Genomic DNA, 23,589 nt, shown 5'->3' on the forward strand with positions numbered 1-23,589 from the left:
GATACTTTCTGAGCTAAACATGACATCTATTCTGGGGCTGAATTGTTAAAACTTGCTTTAGAGAGGTAGACTTTCTGGATTGTGAGGATATTAATGCGGATTTAGATCGGATTCTTTCTGGACTGAATGGTAGTCATGAGTAAAATGGTCTAGCCTGAGCCGTGTGATCACCGGAAATATTCTCACTTTGATTCTCTAGATCAAACACCATTATTTATTTTGTCTAACCCGAACCCTGTGGACTCAGCTCTATAGTTTAGACCAGACAACTAAAGAAAGTTCTAGACTCTAAACAATTTCATAGGAGTTCCACCATGAGACCCTGTCCGGGCCGAGCCCAGTTGTTTATCCAATAGATCTTAGACAAGGAGACGCTATCTGGTCCGATCAAACACCTCCATTTGTGTTAAGGAATTCGCTCAGATTCATCCCATCAGATTTGAGAAGTTAGACCAAGCATAATATTATGGTTGGAATACCATGTTTTAGAAGTTGTATCAGGAAAAAAAAGTGTATTCTCTGGACCAAACATCAGTTTTATTTAGACAAGGAGACACTATCTGATCTGAACATGTTAGTTCAAATCTGGACTGAACGCTAGTCTAGAACTTTTTTTTTTTACTAGAGCAAGGGAAAGACTCACAGCTGTAACTAGAACCTAGAAGACTTTTAGTTCGACTGGACAGAACCATGGGACAGACTCACGACTGGGCTACATTTCTGAGAAGACTGACCTTGACACACCGTCTGGACTGAACCTCATCGATTCAGACGCTATCCGATCTGATCTCATCCGATTACTCTCGATCGGTTCGAACCAGGAAACACACAAAAGAAATTAGTGGACTGAAGAAGAGTTCTGGACTTTATTTTCACCATGGAAACTGCACCAGAAGGACGACTCATGCCTGGGAAGTCTCTGAGAAGTTGAACTATGAGATACTGTCTGACCTGAACATGTGTTTATTTTTTACAGATTTAGAAAAGAGCGCTGTCTGATCTGATCAGTTTGATAAGATGAAATGACACCAATTTTGTGGAGAAAAACTAGTGGACAGAACACTGGTTCTTGGAATTAGACCAGAGGAATTGGACCTTTTTTGTTTTTTTTAAGAAGGAGAATATTCTGGACATTTCTGTGAGGGTAATTTAATCTGAAGATTATTTCTAACCTGAAAGGTTCAACCAGAAAAATGGTTCTGGTCAGCACAGATATTCTGGTCTCAACCCACAGAACGAGTCAGGAATAAGAGTAAAGTGGTTCTGAGATCCTCGAGACGCTCTCTGGACCGCTGTTTATTTTAAGGTTTAGATAAAAGGCGCCGATCTGATGAGGAAGATTATTTCTAAACTGAAACCGCTTTCCTAGATTTCAAGGAGTTAGACCTAAAGAGCGGTTCTGAACAGTTTGTTCATCAGTCACGAGGAACATCATTGTTTATTTGGAAGATTTATAGAACACAATCTGGTTCCCTCTGGTTTGTCTCGATTGACAAGCATTTCTGACGAATTATTCTGAAACCCTGAACTCCAGGAGACTCAACTCTGTTTCTTTTTTCCTGCTCTACAGGGCCAACTGGAAGTGACTCTCTCTCAGCCGCCTCGATCAGCCAATGGCACGCCCAGGTGAGTTCACCTCATTTATTGTTCCATGGAGAGCGCACACAGAGCACACGGGGTGCTAAGATATATATATATATATATTATATATATATATATATATATATATATATATATATGTATGTATTTTTTTTATTCAAACACTTATTCAGCCAGCTCCAGAGCGCATGAGAACCCGTGTGTTTCATTTTACGGGACGGCGATGTGAAGGGTTTACGGCTTAAACACGAGCCAGAAACGTTTTGTCATGTGATTTCTTTGGACGTTGCAAGTGAGAGGCGTAGAATTTCCCCAGACTCACTTTCAACCTCGGGAAATCTACTTCCTTTTTGAGTGACAGATTAGCCAACCGCATGACGTATAAGAGGTTGTATAACACACACATACACACACACACATTTTTACAAGAGGACATAAAGCAATCGCTGCAAATGCTGCTTATTTCACTCAGACGTCACGTGTAACGTTTAGATTCAGTTCATTGACACATTCTGAACTCACATTTTAAGAGCGTAAGAGCATACATGTATACACACACACACACCTTGTCATACAGGACAGGAGCTGCAGATTACGTAAATGTAAATCAGTCATGTCAAAGAATTAAAAGGTGTTGTCAAGCCGTGTGTGTGCGCGTGTGTGTGTGTGTGTGTGTGTGTTTGAAAGTGAAGCCAGACAGGATATCCAGCACGTAGACACAGATAGTCAATGGTGAGTCAGGGTGTTTAACGGCAAGCATTGGTGAGTGGATCAGTTACACACCTCAAACACACACACACACTTGCATACACGCGTCCTTTTGCTCCCTGCTCCGTGGCTTCTCTGTGGAATGCTCTGGCACGGCTCTTAAGTAAACAGCGGTATTTTTAGCACGGGTCGAACAGAGCCTTTCTTAATCACTGCCTCCGTGTATTCCCACCATCCCCGAGTGACAGGAAAAGACAGACACGAGAGAGAGAGAGAGAGAGAGAGAGAGATTTTTAAAAAAAGGCATCTATAGATTTTACATCCACAAAATTACCAACCAGGTTCAGTTTCTTGTCATAAAACTGCTAAGTAATGGGTCTCTGCAGGACAGAAGAGGACTTTCCTTGGTCACATGGCCGTTTCTAATGTGATTAAATGTGGAAGAAAGAACAGAAGTGTCTTAGTCACAACTAACTAGCTAATCTATCACTATTTTACGTTAGTGATAGCGTATTTATGGAGCTAGCTAGCTGTTTCACAGCATTCTAGTAGCTACATCTTATAACCCACTTATAATCCTGTTTATGGTTCAATCAGAATTGAAAATATTTCATAAAAAGGCAAATCTGGTCTATAATATTCGATTATATTCATTACGGCAGCTTCTGAATCCATCCAAGCACAAAGAACTATTATATTCTACATGAAGCTCATTTAAAACATTTTGTTTATCAAATCCAGACTTTCTTTTCATTTGTTTGGTCATTAGTTCAGATGTCCAGAATATATCACTGTGCTTTGGGTCAGTTTAGCAGCCCGTATCTACAAAAAATATAAACACACAGCATGTTTGATTCAGTTCTTGTGAGTCGGTTCAGAATCGCTTTCTCACTGCGATCCATTCACACTGTGAGATGATTCAGGAATTACCTTCTCTTTTCTTTCGTGAATCAGTTCAGAATCACGTTCTCACTGGAATCAAATTACAGTGTAAGTGAATTGATTTACATTTGCTTACTCAGTGGACTCTAATTGCAGCATAGATAAGTCGATTCTGAATCATTTTATCACTGGAATTGAATTGCACTGTAAGTGAGTCGATTCAGAATCGCTTAATCTGTGGAACTCAAATTGGTGAGTTGATTCAGAATCACTTTATGACCGGAATTAAATTGTGCTGAAGGTGACTCGATTCAGAATCACTTCATGACTGGAACTGAATTGTGCTGTAGGTGAGTCGATTCAGAATCACTTTATCACTGGAATTGAATTGTGCTCTTGGTGAATCGATTCAGAAACACTTTCTCCTGGGAATCGAATTGCTCTGTAGGTGAGTTGATTCAGAGTCGCGTACTCAGTGGAATTGAATTGCGCTCTAGGTGAGTCGATTCAGAATCGCTTACTCAGAGGAATTGAATTGCACTGTAAGTGAGTTGATTCAGAATCATATTATGACTGGAACTGAATTGGGCTGAAGGTGAGTCAATTCAGAATCACTTTGTCACTGGAATTTATTTGAGCTGTAGGTGAATCGATTCAGAAACACTTTCTACTGGGAATCGAATTGGACTGTAGATGAGTTGATTCAGAATCACTTCCTCACTGGAATTGAATTGCGCTCTAGGTGAATCAATTCAGAATCACTTTCTCCCTGGAATTGAATTGCGAGTTGACTCAGAATCACCCACATTCGACTCAATGATTCCTAAATATAAAATTATAAAAAGTTACCACAATGTCCATTATATCTCAGAAAAGCGTATTGTGACATTTATTTATTACAGCACACAGAGTGTAACATAACTGTAGAACTTACCAAGTGCACTTTATTCCCAATAAAACAATTAGAATTTCAGTCAGTGTGAATGGTTAAGTCCTGATGTCTATCTCTGTTAGGACTAAAGTTTTTCATCTAAAAGAAAAGGACAATAAGGGCGTAGTTACACAAGAATTTGTGCACAAATTGATCTTTCCAGGATCTTTGATGATGTGCAGCTCTGTGTTGTTTTAAAGAGCACAGATTTGTTGTGGAAAACAGCTGGAATATGGTGATGTTTGCAGTTAAGCTCGAATTTGGGAAAGCAGAAGGAGAGGCTATGTGTAAAAAACACAGCTGGGGCTCATATTGACCCATGATGGAGGTGGAGGAGGAGGAGGAGGAGGAGTGGTAGCAGTAAGGCAGTAAGGTGGGGGAGGTGAACGAAGCTCCCGAGCCCACTTTCCCGGCCTGCAGCCGCCCACTCGTTTCCCAGAGTCCTCAGCAGCACCGGTCGCCTACGAGGGGCCTGCGAGGCAACTTCCTGTTAGAGAGCGAGGGCAAAGCAGGAAGCAATTTGTCACGCGGGATCAAACGGCACAGGGAACCGAACGACACAGCACCCTTAAAAGGACACGGGCGAGAAGGACAGAACACGGACACTTGTGATGAGACACAGAGAACACGAGTGTCAGACAACTGAGCATCGCGTGAAGCTTTCAGAAACAACAAAAGCTCACCACCTTTATTTCTGGAGGTGAAAGCAAATGGAAAATCCTCCACAGTCCATATGGTTCCTGAACACCTTTCATACTTTTCCCTTCCTCCCCCCATACATCTCTCTCTCTCTCTCTCTCCCCATCATCCAGCCCGAAATCGCAGTGATATTAATGCTGCCAGAGCAATAAAGTTGTGGTTTGTGCGTCTATTCTCTTTGGAGTGGAGCACACGCTAAGCAGAACCATATGTCTGCCCCATATGAACAGGAAACTGCTGGAAATAAAGAGAGGAGTGAGGAGGGAGGAGGCGCAGGGTGGAGGAGGGAGGGGGAGGCCGGTCTAGGTTCTGCGTAACCGCTATAAACTCAGTGTCTCTGTTTAATCAGTAACTAGCGCTTTAACTTTACTGACCTCGTCCCAGTTTAAGCCTCAAACACACACCGAATCCAAAAACGGCTTCCGAGTCACACGATCATGTCCATACACCAGTTCTGCATTCTGATTGGTCAGAAGGCATTGCGTCATTTTCTAGCAGCCGTGAGAGCGGATAATCAATGTGCTGGAAATGACGGAAATGTCGTTATACGATAAAGCGGACGTTAACCTGGGGAGGTTTTCCGTGAGGAGACGCAGCTTTGTCCAAGTCTTCACTACTGAGAATATTCTTCATTACTTTCTTTCTGGCTTCTACGTAACATGACAGACTGTGGTTTTTGTACGTCCAGCATTCTTTTTTTTTTTTTTTTATTTTGCAGCTAGACTGTATTGCCAAAAGTTTTGGGACGTCTGCCTTTACATGCACATGAATGTAATATGGAGTTGTCCCGCCCTTTGCAGCTGTAACAGCTTCAACTATTCTGGGATCCACAAGGTTTAGGTGTGTGTTTATGGGAATTTTTGACCATTCCTCTAGAAGCACATTTGTGAGGTCAGGCACTGATGTTGGACGAGAAGGTCTGGCTCACAGTCTCCACTCTAACTCATCCCAAAGGTGTTCTATCAGGTTGAGGTCAGGACTCTGTGAAGTTCCTCCACACCAAACTCACTCATCCATGTCTTTATGGACCTTGCTTTGGTCACTGGTGTGCAGTCATGTTGGAACAGGAAGGGGTCATCCCCAAACTGTTCCCACAAAGTATGAAATTGTCCAAAATGTCTTGGTATGAAGCTGAAGCATTAAGAGTTCCTTTCACTGGAACTAAGGGGCCGAGCCCAACCCCTGAATACAATGATTTGGAGAGGTGTCCCAAAACTTTTGGCAATATAGTGCATTTTGAAAATTTGCTTTGAGCTCGACTAACTGGCAAAGCGAGACGTCATGTCACACCCAGCAGTGTCGATTTGCATGCACATGCACCCAAACATACATGCCCTCACACACACCTGTGCAAACGCACACACACACACACACGACTAAACACACCGGCGCTGCTGTCAGAGATAAACTGTGCATGCGTGTGTGTGAAGCTTCTCCACAAGCCGCCTACGATCCTCCACATCTGCAGGAGCAAGCTGATAAGACACAGGTGCTGCTCGCTGAGGTAATACCCCCTGACCCCAGACAACGACCCCATTAAAGGGCCAAAGGTCACGGGGCGATGCAGGTAGTGCTCGAACCTCACACAGCTGGGTGTGTGTGTTGTACAAAGCGCTGTGATATCCTGGGATCATCAATCTGTACACACTTTTTACTCAGGTTGCCATTTTTAAGTCGACTTAAAATCATGACCTGTGTTACTGTGTGCAATAGTTTTTGCCCCCCTCCCTTCACCCTTCCCATCATTCTCACTCTGTCATTAACGGAACGTTGGGACATAACACTTAATCGTTTTAATCGTCGAGCTGTTGATAGATTGCCCCATTTTAGCCCTCGCGCCCAAATCAGCCACCGTTTGTCACCGATTAAAATTAGACCTGCCGAAAAGCAGCCAGCGCTCGGCCTGACCGCTAACTATAGCGTCGGGTACAGTGTTGGATTTTTCAGAGCCGTATCGTATTCATTCAGCAGCTACAGCGCCGGCTTCCTCACGTCACGCTCGGCCTTTAAAAAACAACAGAACAAACACACACTCAGGCCTGGCCCTGATTTTATCAGGCTTTAAAGGTGCAGACGCTTGCATATATATACATAGATATACTGCGTGTGTGTGTGTGTGTGTGGATGGTGGGTGAACTCACAATAGTCGATTGTGTTTGCGTGTTATCAGTCAGTTGCACATTCAGAGAGAAACGCAAAGCAAAAAGGTCAGAGGTCACTGCGTGTGCTGATATTGAGTTCCAGTGTGCAGGGAATATATATATATATATAATCAACATGGTTGCCAGACGTCGATCTTTTCCCCCATAAAACATTCCTTTTTATTTCTGTTAGTGACATTCACTTAGTGACAACTGAATCTACAGCTGATGGTGATGTCAATAAATATCTTGGCTCCCTACGCCCTACACCCTACATAGTGCACTCTGTAGGCTGCATCGTTTGGACACTGCAGTGCAGTATGGGATTTCTTTCTTTCTCTCTCTCTCTCTCTCTCTCTCTCTCTCTCTTTCAACCCCCCCTCTGTCTCTCTCTCCGTCTCTCTCTACCCTCCTCTCCCTTTCTCTCCCTGTCTCTCTCCGTCTCACCCCCCTTTCTTTCTTTCTTTCTTTCTTTCACTGACTCTCTCTCCCTCGCTCTTTATTTCTCTCCCTATCGCTCTCTCTCTCCCCATCTCTCTCCTTCTCTCCATTTTTTCCTCTCCCTCTCTCTCTCTCTCCTTCTCTCCACCTCTCTCTTTCCCTTTCTCTCTCTCAATCTCTCTTCTTCTCTTCCTCTCTCAGTTATGTAAAACTAATCCCCAGTATGGAGTGATCAGTGAGTGTGATATTGTTAGCGGTGTTGTTACCCCGGAGTCTGACACACAGAGTGTCTCTCTCGCTCTCTCTCTCTCTCTCTCTCTCTCTCTCTCTCTCTCTGCTAAAGTCACTTATTTCTGTCAAACACAAACCGGGCCTTTTTTTAGCCGCAGTTCCGGGACAGTGAGACAGTGAGATAGAGTCCAGAGCAGACTGTTGTGTCTCTGTGGTCTAGACGGCGGTCTAGCTCCAGCTCCAGTCTTTATCAGCTCTCGAGCCGCTCTGTGCTCCGTGTGTCATCAGCTCTCCTCTTTCACACTCGCCCTTTATTCTGCTTAGTAAAGCTCGCGTGTAGCGCAGACGCTCAGAAAGAAACGGCTAACTGTGTCTCACACGTGCTAATGCTACCAGTACACACCATGCTAATGTCATGATTTATAATAGCAGCAAGCTAGCATAATTTATTTACCTTCAGTTCTCAGTGAGAATGCTAATACACAGAGGAGTGTTTTAAGGGAAGTGTTTTAAGGCTAGCGAAGGGTTTTAAGGCTAGCGAAGGGTTTTAAGGCTAGCGAAGTGTTTAAGGCTAGCGAAGGGTTTTAAGGCTAGCGAAGGGTTTTAAGGCTAGCGAAGGGTTTTAAGGCTAGCGAAGGGTTTTAAAGCTAGCGAAGTGTTTAAGGCTAGCGAAGGGTTTTAAGGCTAGCGAAGGGTTTTAAAGCTAGCGAAGTGTTTAAGGCTAGCGAAGGGTTTTAAGGCTAGCGAAGGGTTTTAAAGCTAGCGAAGTGTTTAAGGCTAGCGAAGTGTTTAAGGCTAGCGAAGGGTTTTAAGGCTAGCGAAGGGTTTTAAGGCTAGCGAAGTGTTTAAGGCTAGCGAAGGGTTTTAAGGCTAGCGAAGGGTTTTAAAGCTAGCGAAGTGTTTAAGGCTAGCAAAGTGTTTTGAAGTTAGCAAAGTCTTTCTTGAGGAACCTGAGCAGTAGCCACAGAGACTGAGACACAGGGACACAGAGACATAGGGACACAGAGACAAAAGGACACAGGGACACAGAGACATAGGGACACAGAGACAAAAGGACACAGGGACACAGAGACTTGGTGACACAGGGACATGGAGTCACAGATACAGAGACGCAGGGACAATGAGACATACAGAGACACAGGGACACAGAGCTGGACCTTGTTAGCAAGTGCTTTGAGAAAAAGGAAAAGGTGAAAGATAAATGAAGACGTGTGTGGAGACATTTTGAACATTTTATGTGCAGAATGAAGCAGTGACTGATGAGATTCACTGTTAAATTGAGAGAGAGAGAGAGAGAGAGAGAGAGAGAGGGGAAATAGGGGGGTAGAGAAAGAGGAAGAGAGAGAGAGAGAGTGTGTGTGTGTGTGTGTGTGTGTTCCTGCAGCAGGGATATTGTCATTCTCGAGATGTAGGGCAAGTTCTTGTCAAGGCCAGATTGTGAGTTTGCTCTGCTCCTGCCCCAAAAACCGGTTCTGACCGCTTCTGGCCGGCTACTAGCGACAAAGTGTGTCATCTGTTCCTTCCTCCATCCTCTTCCTCCTCACTCTCCCTCTCTCTCTTGTCCCTTTTTCTTCTCTCTCTCTCTTCCTCTCTCTCGCCTCCTCTCTTTTTTTGCTCACTTTCTCTCTCTCTTCCTCTTTCTCTCCCTTCCTCTCTCTCTCTCGCTCCCTTTCTCCTCTCTCTCTCTCTCTCTTATTCTCACACACTTTTTTTCTCTCTCTTTTTAATCACTCTCTCTCCCTTTCTCTATCACTCTCTTTCTTGCTCACTTTCTCCCTCTCTCTTCCTCTTTCTCTACCCCCCTATTTCCCCTCTCTCTCTCTCTCTCTCTCTCTCTCTCTCTCTCCCTCTCTTTTCATCTTTCTCTCTCTCTCTACCTTTTTCTCTCTCCATTTTTTCTCTCTTCCTCTCTTTTTTGCTCACTTTCTCTCTCCTCTCCCTTTTCCTCTCTCTCTCTCTGTGTGCAGAGTGATATCTCTAGGCCATCCACTCGGTCAGCACACAAGCTAAAATTAGCAAATGATGCAAATCCACTGGGATCTGCCAGTGTGTTCCTGATCTCCACATACATATACACACACACGCGCATTCACGCACGCACACACACACACACGTGTATATATATATATATATATATATTTATATATATGCATCCTCGTAAACACAGGAGGAAATAAGTAGCAGAGATAGACGTGTACGTATGCAGACGTCCAGTCACGCGCTCTTCAGACTCTGCGTATTAATAAAGTGACGATTTCACAGAGCTCAAGTTTACAGTCTAGACTCCAAACTCTGTGTGTGTGTGTGTGTGTGTGTGTGCTGTAAACCGATCCGTATCGATCAGCTCCTCTGCCTCCTTTCGGAAAGGTCAGCTCTATAGCTCTGATCAACCTTCCCGTAATCCTCAGGATCATTACAGCTGCTTTGACTGACACCGCCAGCAGCCAATCAGAGGCTTGATCATGTTAACGAGATAATTCGAGGTTTTATTATATTGTAGCACCGCTGCACAAAAAAGAAGCGTTCATTTTTAATGCTACATGATGACAACTGAATCTACAGCTGATGGTGATGTCAATAAATGTCCCTATACCCTACACCCTACGTAGTGCACTCTGTAGGCTGCTTTGTTTGGACACTGCAGTGCAGTATGGGATTTCAGGAGTGCAGGAAATGTCTGTCTGTCTTTCTTTCTTTCTTTCTTTCTTTCTTTCTTTCTTTCTTTCTTTCTTTCTTTCTTTCTTTCTTTCTTTCTTTCTTTCTCTAACTCTTCATTGTCTCTTATTTTATCTCTTTCTGTCTATAACACTGTAACATCTCTCTCTCTCTCTCTCCCCTTCAGTCTCCAATCTCTCTCTCTCTCTGTTGGTCTCTCTCCATCAGTCTCCAGTCTCTCTCTCTCTCTTGGTCTCTCTCCATCAGTCTCCAGTCTCTCCCTCTCTCTCACACCCTCTTTATCCCCCCCCTCTCTTTCTCTCTCTCTCTCTCTCTCTCTCTCTCCATTTGTCTCTTCCCCCCTCTTTCCATCTCTCTCTCTCTCTCTCTCCACCCTGTCACTCCGTCTGTCTCTCCCTCTCTCTCCGTCTCCTTGGCGTCTCTTAGTCATGCTTATTTTCAGTCTTTTGCCCGGCAGCTAGACTTGTAAACCAAAGTGTGTGTGTTGGGGTAGATTTTAGCAGCCCCATGCTGCTAGACCCATGGTCCTTTTCTGTGTGTGTGTGTGTGTGTGTGTGTGTGTGTGTGTGATGAGCTGTCTGAATGTTAGTGCAGGGATTGCAGACTATGCTAGAGCAGATTTTAGCAGGCTGTGTTTGTCTGTGTGTGTGTCTGTGTAGGAGTACATACAGGATTACCTTAGTCCTGCTGCTCACTCGTTCTCTCTCTCTTTATCTCTCTGTGTGTGTGGTGTGTGTGTGTGTCAGCTTGTCAGGTGTATCGGAGGACAAACTGATAAACGAGGGGAAAGTGAAGATGGAGGAAGACCTGGAGGTCCTGGTTAAAGGTGAGTCCTGCATTCATCTGCCTTCAGTGTGTGTGTGTGTGTGTGTGTGTGTTTTCGAAGCATGTGTGATAGCTGATGGTCTCTTGCACCAAATCATCAACACAACAAACTATCATGAGAAATTGGTACACCGCTACATCCTCATCGTCATAGTAACCAGTTCATCCATCAGACATTTTTTCAAACGTACTACAGGAATTTATTCACACCATCTCGCCGGCTTCCATACATTTTCCGCCCCGTAATTCCCGTTCGGATTTTCCGGAAGTTTATATGTAGCTGTTTGTTTGGCGTCAGACATCACCACCATCTCATCGCCAGGCCCTGGTGTGTTTAGCGTGTGCTACAGCGCTGTAACACGAAATATATTATTTTTGCAATGTGAACATCACTACGGTGTTGCCGGAATTCTGTCGTCGGAACACCAGGAAAAAATTCTTCAGCCAAACCGGATTGTAGCAAAAAGGACACAAGGGCAAGGCAACACTAACGGCACAAAAACTAAACAGCAATACAGCAACAAGCATTCGAGAAGATCACACTTTTATAGAATCAGATGGGATTTTGAGGTGAGCTTTCAGAAAAAAGTGTGTGTGTGTGTGCATGTGTGTTTTCCGAAGCTCTGCGTGATGTCAGAGAGTGTGACCGCGCGCTATTTGCTTCCACTGCACTCCTGCCAGTGTGTAGCGTGTAATAATAAATGCGTGTGAAAGCTTAGGCAAGCTGCTAAACATGACCGTCTGCCACCAGACTGTCTGCCCCTCGCACACACACACACACACACACACGCTTATCCAGGCACATACACATATATACAATCAGCTTTTGGAGTGTAAAGCAGTAGCATTTTTCCGTTTCAGTGTTTTGGTTGTCTCACACACACACACACACACACACTGAGGCCAAAGCAGCAGGTGGTTTCCATCTGGAAGCGGCAATTGAGGAGTGTGACGTTGTTCCCACGTCATCGTTTCTCCACGAAGCTTTCCAAAGAACTGCCTTTTCCCACACAGTGCAAACACACACACACACACACACACAACCAGAGCAAGAACTTTTGTAGTCCCTCTGCAACCTTCCACAAACATGCACTCATCTGTTACACAAAACCATGTGTGTAGATGTTCTTACAGTGCCATAGTGCTTAAATCTAACCAGATGTGTGTGTGTGTGTATAGGTTGGCTGCTGCGTGAGGTGCAGACCGGTTGGATCCGATACAGGAGGTTCTGGTTCACATTGACCCCAGACTCTCTGGAGTGTTACAGTGGCCCTGAGAAGGACGCTCGCACCGTGGGCATGCTCGTCCTCACCTCACTCTGCTCTGTGCTCTGGCCAGACAAACACACCTACAAACAGACAGGTAACACACACACACACACACACGCTCAGTCATCAGCCAATTGTATCTCAGCTCTGTCTGTCTGTCTCTCTGTCTTTCTTTCTATCTGTCTGTCTGTCTTTTTTCTGTCTGCCTGTCTTTCTGTCTGTATTTCTTTCTGTCTGCCTTTCTGTCTGTATTTTTTTCTGTCTGTCTTTCTGTCTGTCTGCCTGTCTTTCTTTCTGGGGGGGGCAAGAGATTTAGATAGAGAGAGAGAGACACAGAGAGATACAGAGAGAGAGCAAGAGATATAGATAGAGAGAGAGACAGAGAGAGAGAGACACACAGAGAGAGACACACAGAGAGAGAGACTGGGTCCCATCACATCTGCCCAGACTTTCCATGATAGTTTTGAATTCTCACAACTGATTGGTCAGAAGGTTTGAATCACATCCTGACCTCTGAAAGCTTCAGCCCAAAAAGTGACCAGAGACGAAGCAGCACTGTAATAATCAGGAATGATAAATAAACCCACAGTGATGGTTAGAGTGTAAAAACTCTGTAAGTGGATAAACCACAGCACTCAGCAGCTAGAAGGGAAGGGAGTGTGAGTTTTGGGGCAGAACAGCAGCCCGGGGTTTTACTGGGCTTTAGAGAGCAGGGGAAGCAATGAGGCGTCCAGCAGAGTCCAGCGATGGCATGCAGAGAGGAACAGAGGCCCTTTAGTGAGTAAGCGGCACTCATTCGCTCCGTTCATGCGGCAAGACACGCGGGCTGAGTCACAGAAACCAGGGATTGTCTGAAGAGACCGAAATGAAAGCGAAATAAAGACGGGGAGATGAGAGGAATTATTGTCTGGGGAGAAGGAGGAGGACTGGGACCCAGTGTGTGTGTGTGTGTGAGAGAGAAAGACAGAGAGAATGGGGTTATGTGTGTATGTTCTTTATAGTGCAGTATTCTGTTGCCACACACTGTTCTGTGACTTTACGGACACTTAGATAGGTGTGTGTGTGTGTGTGTGTGTGTGTGTAGGGAATGTTCCAAAGAGTGGCCAACAAATGAATCCAGTTTACAAAACACTCTGAATTTGTACAGATTCAGTAACCTATGCTGTGTGTGTGTGTGTGTGTGTGTGTGTAGGTTACTGGAGTTTGACTGTGTTTGGGAGGAAACACTGCTACAAGCTCTTCACCAAACACTTCAATGAGGCGGTGCACTGGGCGTGTGCAGTACAGAAGGTCATCGATAGCAAAGCGCCGGTGGAGACGCCGACTCAGCTCCTCATCCGTGACATAGAGGTGAACACACACACACACACAACCTAGGCTTAAGCACTTCAATGATCAAACCAGATGCTGAGCTTTACAAATGACCAGGCTGCATGACTGACAGGTGAGTAGAGGAACCTCTTTGGAGGTAATAGGATGAGTCGTTGCCATGCCAACGAAGTGACATCATCATAGTTCTTGGCTCCAGACCAATTTTTCTGGATGAGAAATGGTCTAAGAGGACGGTTTTACTCGCTTACTAACTTCACAGAACACCACAGACACCGAAAAGGAGATAGATGTAAACACACACACACAGCATCTTTTCATGCCCAAGCGTCTCCCCCCTGAGCCACAACATGAGCAGCGTGTTATTAATACAGAGAGCCATGCTTCTGCGAATCGCCCGCGTCTCTAAATACCCGTCCGTCTGACGTAACCAGCTCGGCACCGACTCTGTATTAATAGCTTCCTGGTTGCTAGTCGGGAATCCCGCTCCGTCTGGTCACCAGGGTGATCCCCCTGCCCCGACATGCCGCTCGGCCGTCACAGACGCTCACACACGATAACCCATGCTACGCAAATTCTATCCTGCTAACTACAGTGTGTTAGGTTAGGAGCCGATGTCTGTACGCGAGGACATTTTTAAAAGAGGAGGAAAAGAACGATAGAGATGGAGAAGAGGAATAAACAGGAGAGACTGAAGAGAGGAAGTAAAGAGAAGTGAGGTTTCAGCATCAAATTATACATTACCGCCATTACCCTGACCCTGCGGTGCCATGCTATTCTGATAGTATAGTAGCACTGCGGTTTGGGACGAAGCCCAACCCTGAGGTCATTCACCCTGTCCATGTAAACTCATCCAACACACACACACACACATACACACACACAAGCACGTATATATATATATATATATATATATATGTATATGTATATGTAAAGCTGGCTGTGGGTCAGTGGGTTCGTGTGTGAGTTCAGTATGAGCCCCAGGGTCGTGTGTGTGTATGTGTGTGTATACACTCATTTGTTCTTTTTTCCCGTAAATCAGTAAAAGGAAGTGGACTCTACTGATCACACAGCCAGCAGACTGGGAAGTTTTGGCACACATTGCTATTTTAGGGGGGAAAAAAATCATAGCATATAAATAGAAATATAAATCATAACCCTCCTCTTCTCTGTCTGTCTCTCTCTCTGTGTCTCTCTCTCTCTCTCTCTCTGTTTCTGTAGGAGAACAAGTTTAACCCCGAAGTGGTGGAGCACATCTATCAACACAACCCCATCCTGATGTACACACAGAGTCCTCTCTACGCTCCTCTACTACCTTTCCCCTACGGCAGCCTGGACCATTTACGTGAGTAACAAACACACACACAACACACACACTTAACCCAGGAAGTACTAGGATGTAAAATATTCCAAAATGTGTGTGTGCAGATCTAGGAGGTAAAGGCTACGTGTCTGTGCGAGAGGAAGCGGTCAGACTCTTTAACTGCGTGCAGCAGCTGGAGTCGGAGCGAGAGCCCATCCCTCTGATCCAGGGCATCTTGCAAACTTGCCTCGACCTCCGACCCCTGAGGGACGAGCTCTACTGCCAGCTCATCAAACAGACCAGCATCGCACACGCTCGCTCGCACACGGACACGCAGAGCGCTGTCTGGCTACGATACTGGCAGCTGCTGACCTGCGCCAGCTGCACCTTCCTACCCAGCAGCCCCGTGCTCCGATACCTGCGCTTCCACCTGAAGAGGTGACCCCACACACACACACACACACTATCACTATACACTATCTGTGACCTATCTGAAGTGGGCATGGCTTGTACGGGAATCTCTAACCTTCGATCATTAGCCTTGGGAAAGTTACATAGCCCTGTTGCCTAGCAACAACAAAGACTACTCGAAAAGTGTGTCATGTTTTCACCTTCCCACAGTAATGATACACATCTAAGTGTACACACTTTTACAGACACGTCAGCAAAACACACACACTCTCACACACACACACACACACACACGTGTGTATGTATGTATATGTATATATATATATATATATATATATATATATATATATATATATATATATATATATATATATATATATATACACACACTATATTGCCAAAAGTATTCGCTCACCCATCCAAATAATCAGAATCAGGTGTTCCAATCACTTCCATGGCCACAGGTGTATAAAGTCAAGCACCTAGGCATGCAGACTGTTTTTACAAACATTTGTGAAAGAATGGGTCGCTCTCAGGAGCTCAGTGAATTCCAGCGTGGAACTGTGATAGGATGCCACCTGTGCAACAAATCCAGTCGTGAAATTTCCTCGCTCCTAAATATTCCACAGTCAACTGTCAGCTGTATTATAAGAACGTGGAAGTGTTTGGGAACGACAGCAACTCAGCCACAAAGTGGTAGGCCACGTAAACTGACGGAGCGGGGTCAGCGGATGCTGAGGCGCATAGTGCGAAGAGGTCACCAACTTTCTGCAGAGTCAATCGCTACAGACCTCCAAACTTCATGTGGCCTTCAGATTAGCTCAAGAACAGTGCGCAGAGCCAATACATCCAAGCCATACATCACCAAGTGCAATGCAAAGCGTCGGATGCAGTGGTGTAAAGCACGCCGCCACTGGACTCTAGAGCAGTGGAGACGCGTTCTCTGGAGTGACGAATCGCGCTTCTCCATCTGGCAATCTGATGGACGAGTCTGGGTTTGGCGGTTGCCAGGAGAACGGTACTTGTCTGACTGCATTGTGCCAAGTGTAAAGTTTGGTGGAGGGGGGATTATGGTGTGGGGTTGTTTTTCAGGAGCTGGGCTTGGCCCCTTAGTTCCAGTGAAAGGAACTCTGAATGCTTCAGCATACCAAGACATTTTGGACAATTTCATTCTCCCAACTTTGTGGGAACAGTTTGGAGCTGGCCCCTTCCTCTTCCAACATGACTGTGCACCAGTGACCAAAGCAAGGTCCATAAAGACATGGATGACAGAGTCTGGTGTGGATGAACTTGACTGGCCTGCACAGAGTCCTGACCTCAACCCGATAGAACACCTTTGGGATGAATTAGAGTGGAGACTGAGAGCCAGGCCTTCTCGTCCAACATCAGTGTGTGACCTCACAAATGCGCTTCTGGAAGAATGGTCAAAAATTCCCATAAACACACTCCTAAACCTTGTGGACAGCCTTCCCAGAAGAGTTGAAGCTGTTATAGCTGCAAAGGGTGGACCGACGTCATATTGAACCCTATGGATTAGGAATGGGATGTCACTTAAGTTCATATGCGAGTCAAGGCAGGTGAGCGAATACTTTTGGCAATATAGTGTATATATATATATATATAGATATATATAGATATAAGCTGAAAGCATGTAAACAAACATAAACCGCACCCAGGCTTGTGGCCGACTGTGCGGAAACAGCTGCTCAGCCAAGTCGACTCTTGTGGAAAATTCTCTTTCCTGTCCACTCTCTCCCCACATACACACACACACACACAGACACGGGAGAAGGACACGAGGAGGACAGGGCTGTGAGACTGACCGGCGTTTCTCATCCCACGCCTCATCGAGAGGCTGAGTACAAGCAGGCCAGAGTAAAGAGAACGAGGGAACAGATAAACAGATAAATAAACGAGTGCGCAGCAAAAAAACACTGATGCTCTCACACACACACACACACACACACTCTGTGTGACCTTTAAATTAGCTCCACCCCCAGCATCATGTCGATTAGGTCCTCCATGGATAGTAGCTGCTTCTAGTCATTGGTATTAATGTAGAACTCGTGGTTGTGGCAGGGTGCAGAGCGTGTGTGTGGACTCGGAGGTGGAGAGCTATGCCTCGTTCATCGCCCAGGCCGTGGAGAAAACGCGCTGCCGTGAGTGTGTGCCATCCTGGGAGGAGATCCAGGGCCTGATGACACGACAGGAAATGATGTGTACCGTCCATTACCCCGGTCCAGGCTGCTGCAGGATCCCTATCAGCTCACACACTACTGCTAATGAGGTATAAACAACACACACACACACACACTTAAACTAGAAATACCAGGATACGGTTCCTCTAAAGTACCAGAACCTTTTTTTAGCAACTAAAGAGTATTTGAAAAAGACTTTCTTATGTTTCTACGGATATTTAATGTTAATAATAGTGACCCCGTGACCCTCTAGGTGGTGAGGAAGGTGGCAGAGCGTCTCGGCCTGCAGCACAGCCGCAACACCTTCGCTCTCTTCGAGCAGAAAGACTCGTGGGAACGGGCGATCGGGGGCAGCACCATCATCGCCGATGTCATCACCAGGTTTGAAAAGTAAGCACCCGAAGATTTAGCCATTATTCGAGAATTCCGTTGAGACCCTGAATGCCTTAGTAATGGACAAGGGTCAGCCACCGTATTGTCATTAAACATGTGACCAGACAAACACACACACACACACACAGGTTTGAAAAGTAAGCACCTGAAGATTTAGCCTTTAGTCGAGAATTCCTCGAGACCCTGAATGCCTTAGTTATGGTCAAGGGTTATCAGCCTTCTTCTCATTAAACATGTGACCAGACAAACACACACACACACACACAGGTTTGAAAAGTAAGCACCCGAAGATTTAGCCTTTAGTCGAGAATTCCTCAAGACCCTGAATGCCTTAGTTATGGTCAAGGGTTATCAGCCTTCTTCTCATTAAACATGTGACCAGACAAACACACACACACACACTTTATGGTTTAGTTTGTTGTCGAGACCATCAGTGTGTGAGCGATGTCATCGGATTTGACTGATGTGGAAAGCAAACTGAGGAAGATAAGGAAGCCAGCTGGAATAAAAGGCATCTGTTTGATTCTCGGAACTGTGTTTGTGTGTGCGCGCGTGTGTGTGTGTGCGCGTGTGTGTGTGTTTTGCAAGGCTTGCTGTACCAGCCGTTCCAAGAATTGGAAGTTCAGGGACATGATACACGCTCTCACATGCTCTCAGACAACACACACTTGCACAAACACGTAAATGCGCACACAGCACAAAAAGGCCTGTGTGTGTGTGTGTGTGTGTGTGTGTGAGATATACAGTATGCTGTTTAGGAATGATCGACATGTTTATTGCAGGCTTCTCCCCAGGAATCTCTAAAAGCACATATTGCATTAATCTGTCTCACTGTCTGCCTGTCTCACTCTCAGTCTGTCGGTGAAGGAGTCAGACCCAGAGTGTCACTGGAGGCTGTGCTTCAAACTTTACTGCCTTCTGGACACCGACAGCATCAGCACAGACAGCATCGAGTATCTGTTCCTCTATGAGCAGGTAAGACACACACACACACACACACACACACACACACACAGTGCAACAGAAAGTTCCAACAGGCCACGCCCCTGACGCACAGAGATTAACCGATTCAAGAAATTCCAGTAATAAATCTGGAGGAAATAACTTTGTGTTCACTGCATTCATCTCACTCTCTATTAGTCTCACATGCTACCTGTCTCACTCTCTATCTGTCACTCTTTTTATATCTGTCTCACTCTACATCTGTCTCATACTCTGTCTGTCTTTCTCAACTCTCTCTGTCACCCTTTATATCTGTCTCACTCAGGACCTGTCTCACTCTCTCACTCACTACCTGTCTCTATCTTTCTGACTCTCTTTCTTTATATCTGTCTCTCTCTATCCGTCTCACTCTCTGTCTCTCATTATATCTGTCTCACACTCTGTGTTTTTCTCATCTCTCATTTATTTATCTCTCTGTGTCATACTTTATCTCTGTCTCACTCTCTTTCTCTCTGGCTCAGTCATTCTCTGTCTGTCTCTATCTGTCTCACTCACTCTCTGTGACTATATCTGGCTCACTTTTTATCTGTCTCATGCTCTGTCTGTCTTTCTCAACTCTCTCTGTGTTATCCTTTATATCTGTCTCACTCTCTATCTGTCTCACTCTCTGTGGTGGCACTGAAGCGATACTCTGGATCTAAACTTACCTGTAAAGTGTCTTGATTGCTATTTTAAGGTTTAATTTAATTCTGTGTATACTTTATTAGATTTGCGATGCCATTAAAGTTTGTGAGGTCTAGAGTAATACAGTACCTCTCTCTCTTTCTGTCTCTCTCTCTCTTTCTGTCTCTCTCTCTCTCTCAGTGCCATGAGATGGTGGTGCGAGGTCAGCTCCCCGTGTGTGAAGAGGATCTGCTGTCTCTGGCTGCTCTCCGGCTGCAGGCTCTGCTCGGCGATTACGGATCGTTGGCTCCGTACCCGGCGCTCGAGCAGCTCTACCCGGTCCGGGCGCTGGAGAACCGGGCATTGCTCCCTGCTTCCGAGGCTCCCGGGTGCCCTCCATTCCCCGCCGGACTCCTAGGTGCACTGTGGGGTCAGAAGCGGCGTGACGGTCAGGAACAGAGACAGCGAGCCAGGTTGAGAGACGAGGCCACCGTCCTGTCGACCAGCATCATGGAGCGGTGGAAGTCTCTATCCGGGTACAGCCGCACAGACAGCATGGCCGCCTACCTGGCCATCGCACGTCGGTGGCCAGGCTTCGGGTGTACGCTCTACGAAGTGGACTTCTACATGGTGAGACGTGCAGCTGGGAAATAACTATGAATTGAAACAGGATGATGTGATTCTAACCATGTGTGTGTGTGTGTGTGTGTGTGTGTATGTGTGTGTGGTTCAGAGTTCGAGCGGGAGTTTCTCACAGCGTCTGTGGCTGGGCGTAGCTGCTTCCTGCGTGTCTCTGTACCGGCCAGGCGAGGCCGAGGCACTCGAGTCGCTCCCCATCACACAGATCTGCTCATACGGCGTCTCCGACAGCAACACCTTCACCATCACTGCCACTGACCGACACCTGCTGTTTCACACCTCAGAGGTACTGACTGTGTTCCTGCATCTGCTTCAGCCTTCAGTGCTAACACACACACACACACACACACACACACACCCCGATACACACCGTTTCACTCCATCATCAGCTGTGACGCAAGATTGATCAGTCTTCACACAGCTTTCTTTTCCTGTTAAAAACCTGTCGCAACACGCTGGAAATGCTACAGCAGTCCTCCTTATTCACCACCCACGTGCAGAAACACACACACACACACACACACACACACACACACACACACAGTCACTCAAGGTTGGAGCATATTATAGTATAATATGTATATATTGGCGTCTTTATTCCGTCAGGTTTTCTAGGCTTTTACTGAAGTCAGGTTTTCTGTAGCTCTCGGCTGCGTCTCAAACCACACAGCTGTGCACTACTGTAGAGGATTATAGTGCACTTCACTGCACATGTCTCACTACAGCCTCTGGAGAGAACCAGTCAGTCTGGTGTTAGTGTGAGCGCCATGTGCACACTGCTGCTCTGATAAACACTACTGTCTCACTCTCTACTCTCTCTATCTGTCTCACTCTCAACTCTCTGTCTCACTCTCAACTCTGTCTGTCTCACTCTCAACTCTCTCTATCTGTTTCACAATCAACTCTGTCTGTCTCACTCTCAACTCTATCTGTCTCACTCTCAACTCTGTCTGTCTCACTCTCAACTCTGTCTGTCTCACTCTCAACTCTGTCTGTCTCACTCTCAACTCTGTTTCACTCTCAACTCTATCTGTCTCACTCTCAACTCTCTGTCTCACTCTCAACTCTCTCACTCTCAACTCTGTCTGTCTCACTCTCAACTCTGTCTGTCTCACTCTCAACTCTATCTGTCTCACACTCAACTCTATCTGTCTCACTCTCAACTCTGTCTGTCTCACTCTCAACTCTGTTTCACTCTCAACTCTGTCTGTTTCACAATCAACTCTGTCTGTCTCACAATCAACTCTGTCTGTCTCACTCTCAACTCTGTCTGTCTCACTCTCAACTCTGTTTCACTCTCAACTCTGTCTGTTTCACAATCAACTCTGTCTGTCTCACAATCAACTCTGTCTGTCTCACTCTCAACTCTGTCTGTCTCACTCTCAACTCTGTCTGTCTCACTCTCAACTCTATCTGTCTCACTCTCAACTCTGTTTCACTCTCAACTCTATCTGTCTCACTCTCAACTCTATCTGTCTCACACTCAACTCTATCTGTCTCACACTCAACTCTCTCACTCTCAACTCTATCTGTCTCACTCTCAACTCTATCTGTCTCACTCTCAACTCTATCTGTCTCACTCTCAACTCTCTCACTCTCAACTCTCTCACTCTCAACTCTATCTGTCTCACTCTCAACTCTGTCTGTTTCACTCTCAACTCTATCTGTCTCACACTCAACTCTATCTGTCTCACTCTCAACTCTGTCTGTCTCACTCTCAACTCTGTTTCACTCTCAACTCTGTCTGTCTCACACTCAACTCTCTCACTCTCAACTCTATCTGTCTCACTCTCAACTCTATCTGTCTCACACTCAACTCTCTCACTCTCAACTCTCTCACTCTCAACTCTATCTGTCTCACTCTCAACTCTGTCTGTTTCACTCTCAACTCTATCTGTCTCACACTCAACTCTATCTGTCTCACTCTCAACTCTGTCTGTCTCACTCTCAACTCTGTTTCACTCTCAACTCTGTCTGTCTCACACTCAACTCTCTCACTCTCAACTCTATCTGTCTCACTCTCAACTCTGTCTGTCTCACACTCAACTCTCTCACTCTCAACTCTATCTGTCTCACTCTCAACTCTGTCTGTCTCACACTCAACTCTCTCACTCTCAACTCTATCTGTCTCACTCTCAACTCTATCTGTCTCACACTCAACTCTCTCACTCTCAACTCTATCTGTCTCACACTCAACTCTCTCACTCTCAACTCTCTCACTCTCAACTCTATCTGTCTCACTCTCAACTCTGTCTGTTTCACTCTCAACTCTATCTGTCTCACACTCAACTCTCTCACTCTCAACTCTATCTGTCTCACTCTCAACTCTATCTGTCTCACTCTCAACTCTCTCACTCTCAACTCTATCTGTCTCACTCTCAACTCTCTCACTCTCAACTCTCTCTCTGTCTCAAATCTCTCTATGTCTCAAATCTCTCAACTCTCTCTATCTCACTCTCAACTCTCTCCATCTGTCTCATTCTCAACTCTATCTGTCTCACACTCTCTCTGTCTCACTCAACTCTCTCTCTCTGTCTCACTCACTGTTTCTGTCTGGCACTTTCTACCTGTCTCTCTCTCTTCACCTCGCCTTTCTCATTGCTGGAGTAGGATTACATGTAAGCCCTCCCCCCCCCCCACCTCCTTCATTTCTCCTTGCTGCAGCAGAATTACATGCCAGCTCTCCCTCTCTTTATATCTCTCTGTCTCTCACTCTTTCTCTCTCTCTGTCTCTCTCTCTCAGCTTCTCCACCACACTGCCACTGTTCACTTGATCATTGTGTACTGATCTCTCTCTTTCTCTCTCTCTCTGTCTGTCCGTCCGTCTCCCTCAGCTGACTGAGATCATGCAGCTGATGAATGCCTACTTCAGTGCCACCCGACGCCAGCTGGCCAAGGACGACTGCATCACCATGGAAACCGGCTCTAAGCTCCGCCCCTCTCTGCTGGAACTGCCCTCTCACCCGGTTTGAAGAGACATGCAGCTGACTCTATAAAGTGGCCCCCATCCAATCGCTCCGCCCACCCCCGTCCGAGACACGGAGACTCGATCCGCCCGGAGACGAGAGAGAGAGTATGCGTGCAGGACGGGATGGACGACCGCCAAAGATCCCAGAATTCCGAGCACGCTCCTGGCCTGGCTGCTGAAAAAGCCTGAGAGAAATTCAGCTGAATACAGGAAGGACACACACACACACTGTGACACAAACACGTCCCCTTCTTCGGACATTTCACATTTGGACGGCAGAGAACTTAATCCTCCCTACGAACTCCAGAGTGCGTTACAGGATTTAACAGACACTCGGCCCGG

At 45.9% G+C, this 23,589-nt stretch overlaps 1 protein-coding gene across 4 annotated transcripts in view; it reads left to right on the plus strand.

Moving 5' to 3' along the window:
* plekhh3 (pleckstrin homology, MyTH4 and FERM domain containing H3) overlaps nucleotides 1–23,589 on the plus strand; it is a 44,843-nt gene that overhangs the window by 19,239 nt on the left and 2,015 nt on the right. For all 4 annotated transcript variants that reach the window (XM_058409314.1, XM_058409343.1, XM_058409324.1 and 1 more), the window contains exons 2-13: nucleotides 1,571–1,626; nucleotides 11,055–11,134; nucleotides 12,313–12,495; nucleotides 13,594–13,751; nucleotides 14,952–15,075; nucleotides 15,159–15,471; nucleotides 17,524–17,731; nucleotides 17,896–18,032; nucleotides 18,890–19,010; nucleotides 19,842–20,270; nucleotides 20,374–20,565; nucleotides 23,114–23,589. The exon at nucleotides 23,114–23,589 is cut by the window's right edge and continues 2,015 nt beyond it. In XM_058409314.1, the coding sequence (XP_058265297.1) occupies nucleotides 1,571–1,626; nucleotides 11,055–11,134; nucleotides 12,313–12,495; nucleotides 13,594–13,751; nucleotides 14,952–15,075; nucleotides 15,159–15,471; nucleotides 17,524–17,731; nucleotides 17,896–18,032; nucleotides 18,890–19,010; nucleotides 19,842–20,270; nucleotides 20,374–20,565; nucleotides 23,114–23,251 (2,139 nt within the window). In that variant the 3' untranslated portion in view covers nucleotides 23,252–23,589. The remainder of the gene's footprint in view (nucleotides 1–1,570; nucleotides 1,627–11,054; nucleotides 11,135–12,312; nucleotides 12,496–13,593; nucleotides 13,752–14,951; nucleotides 15,076–15,158; nucleotides 15,472–17,523; nucleotides 17,732–17,895; nucleotides 18,033–18,889; nucleotides 19,011–19,841; nucleotides 20,271–20,373; nucleotides 20,566–23,113) is intronic.

The sequence above is a fragment of the Hemibagrus wyckioides genome, linkage group LG02, assembly GCF_019097595.1.
Source record: "Hemibagrus wyckioides isolate EC202008001 linkage group LG02, SWU_Hwy_1.0, whole genome shotgun sequence".
Lineage (NCBI taxonomy): Eukaryota > Metazoa > Chordata > Actinopteri > Siluriformes > Bagridae > Hemibagrus > Hemibagrus wyckioides.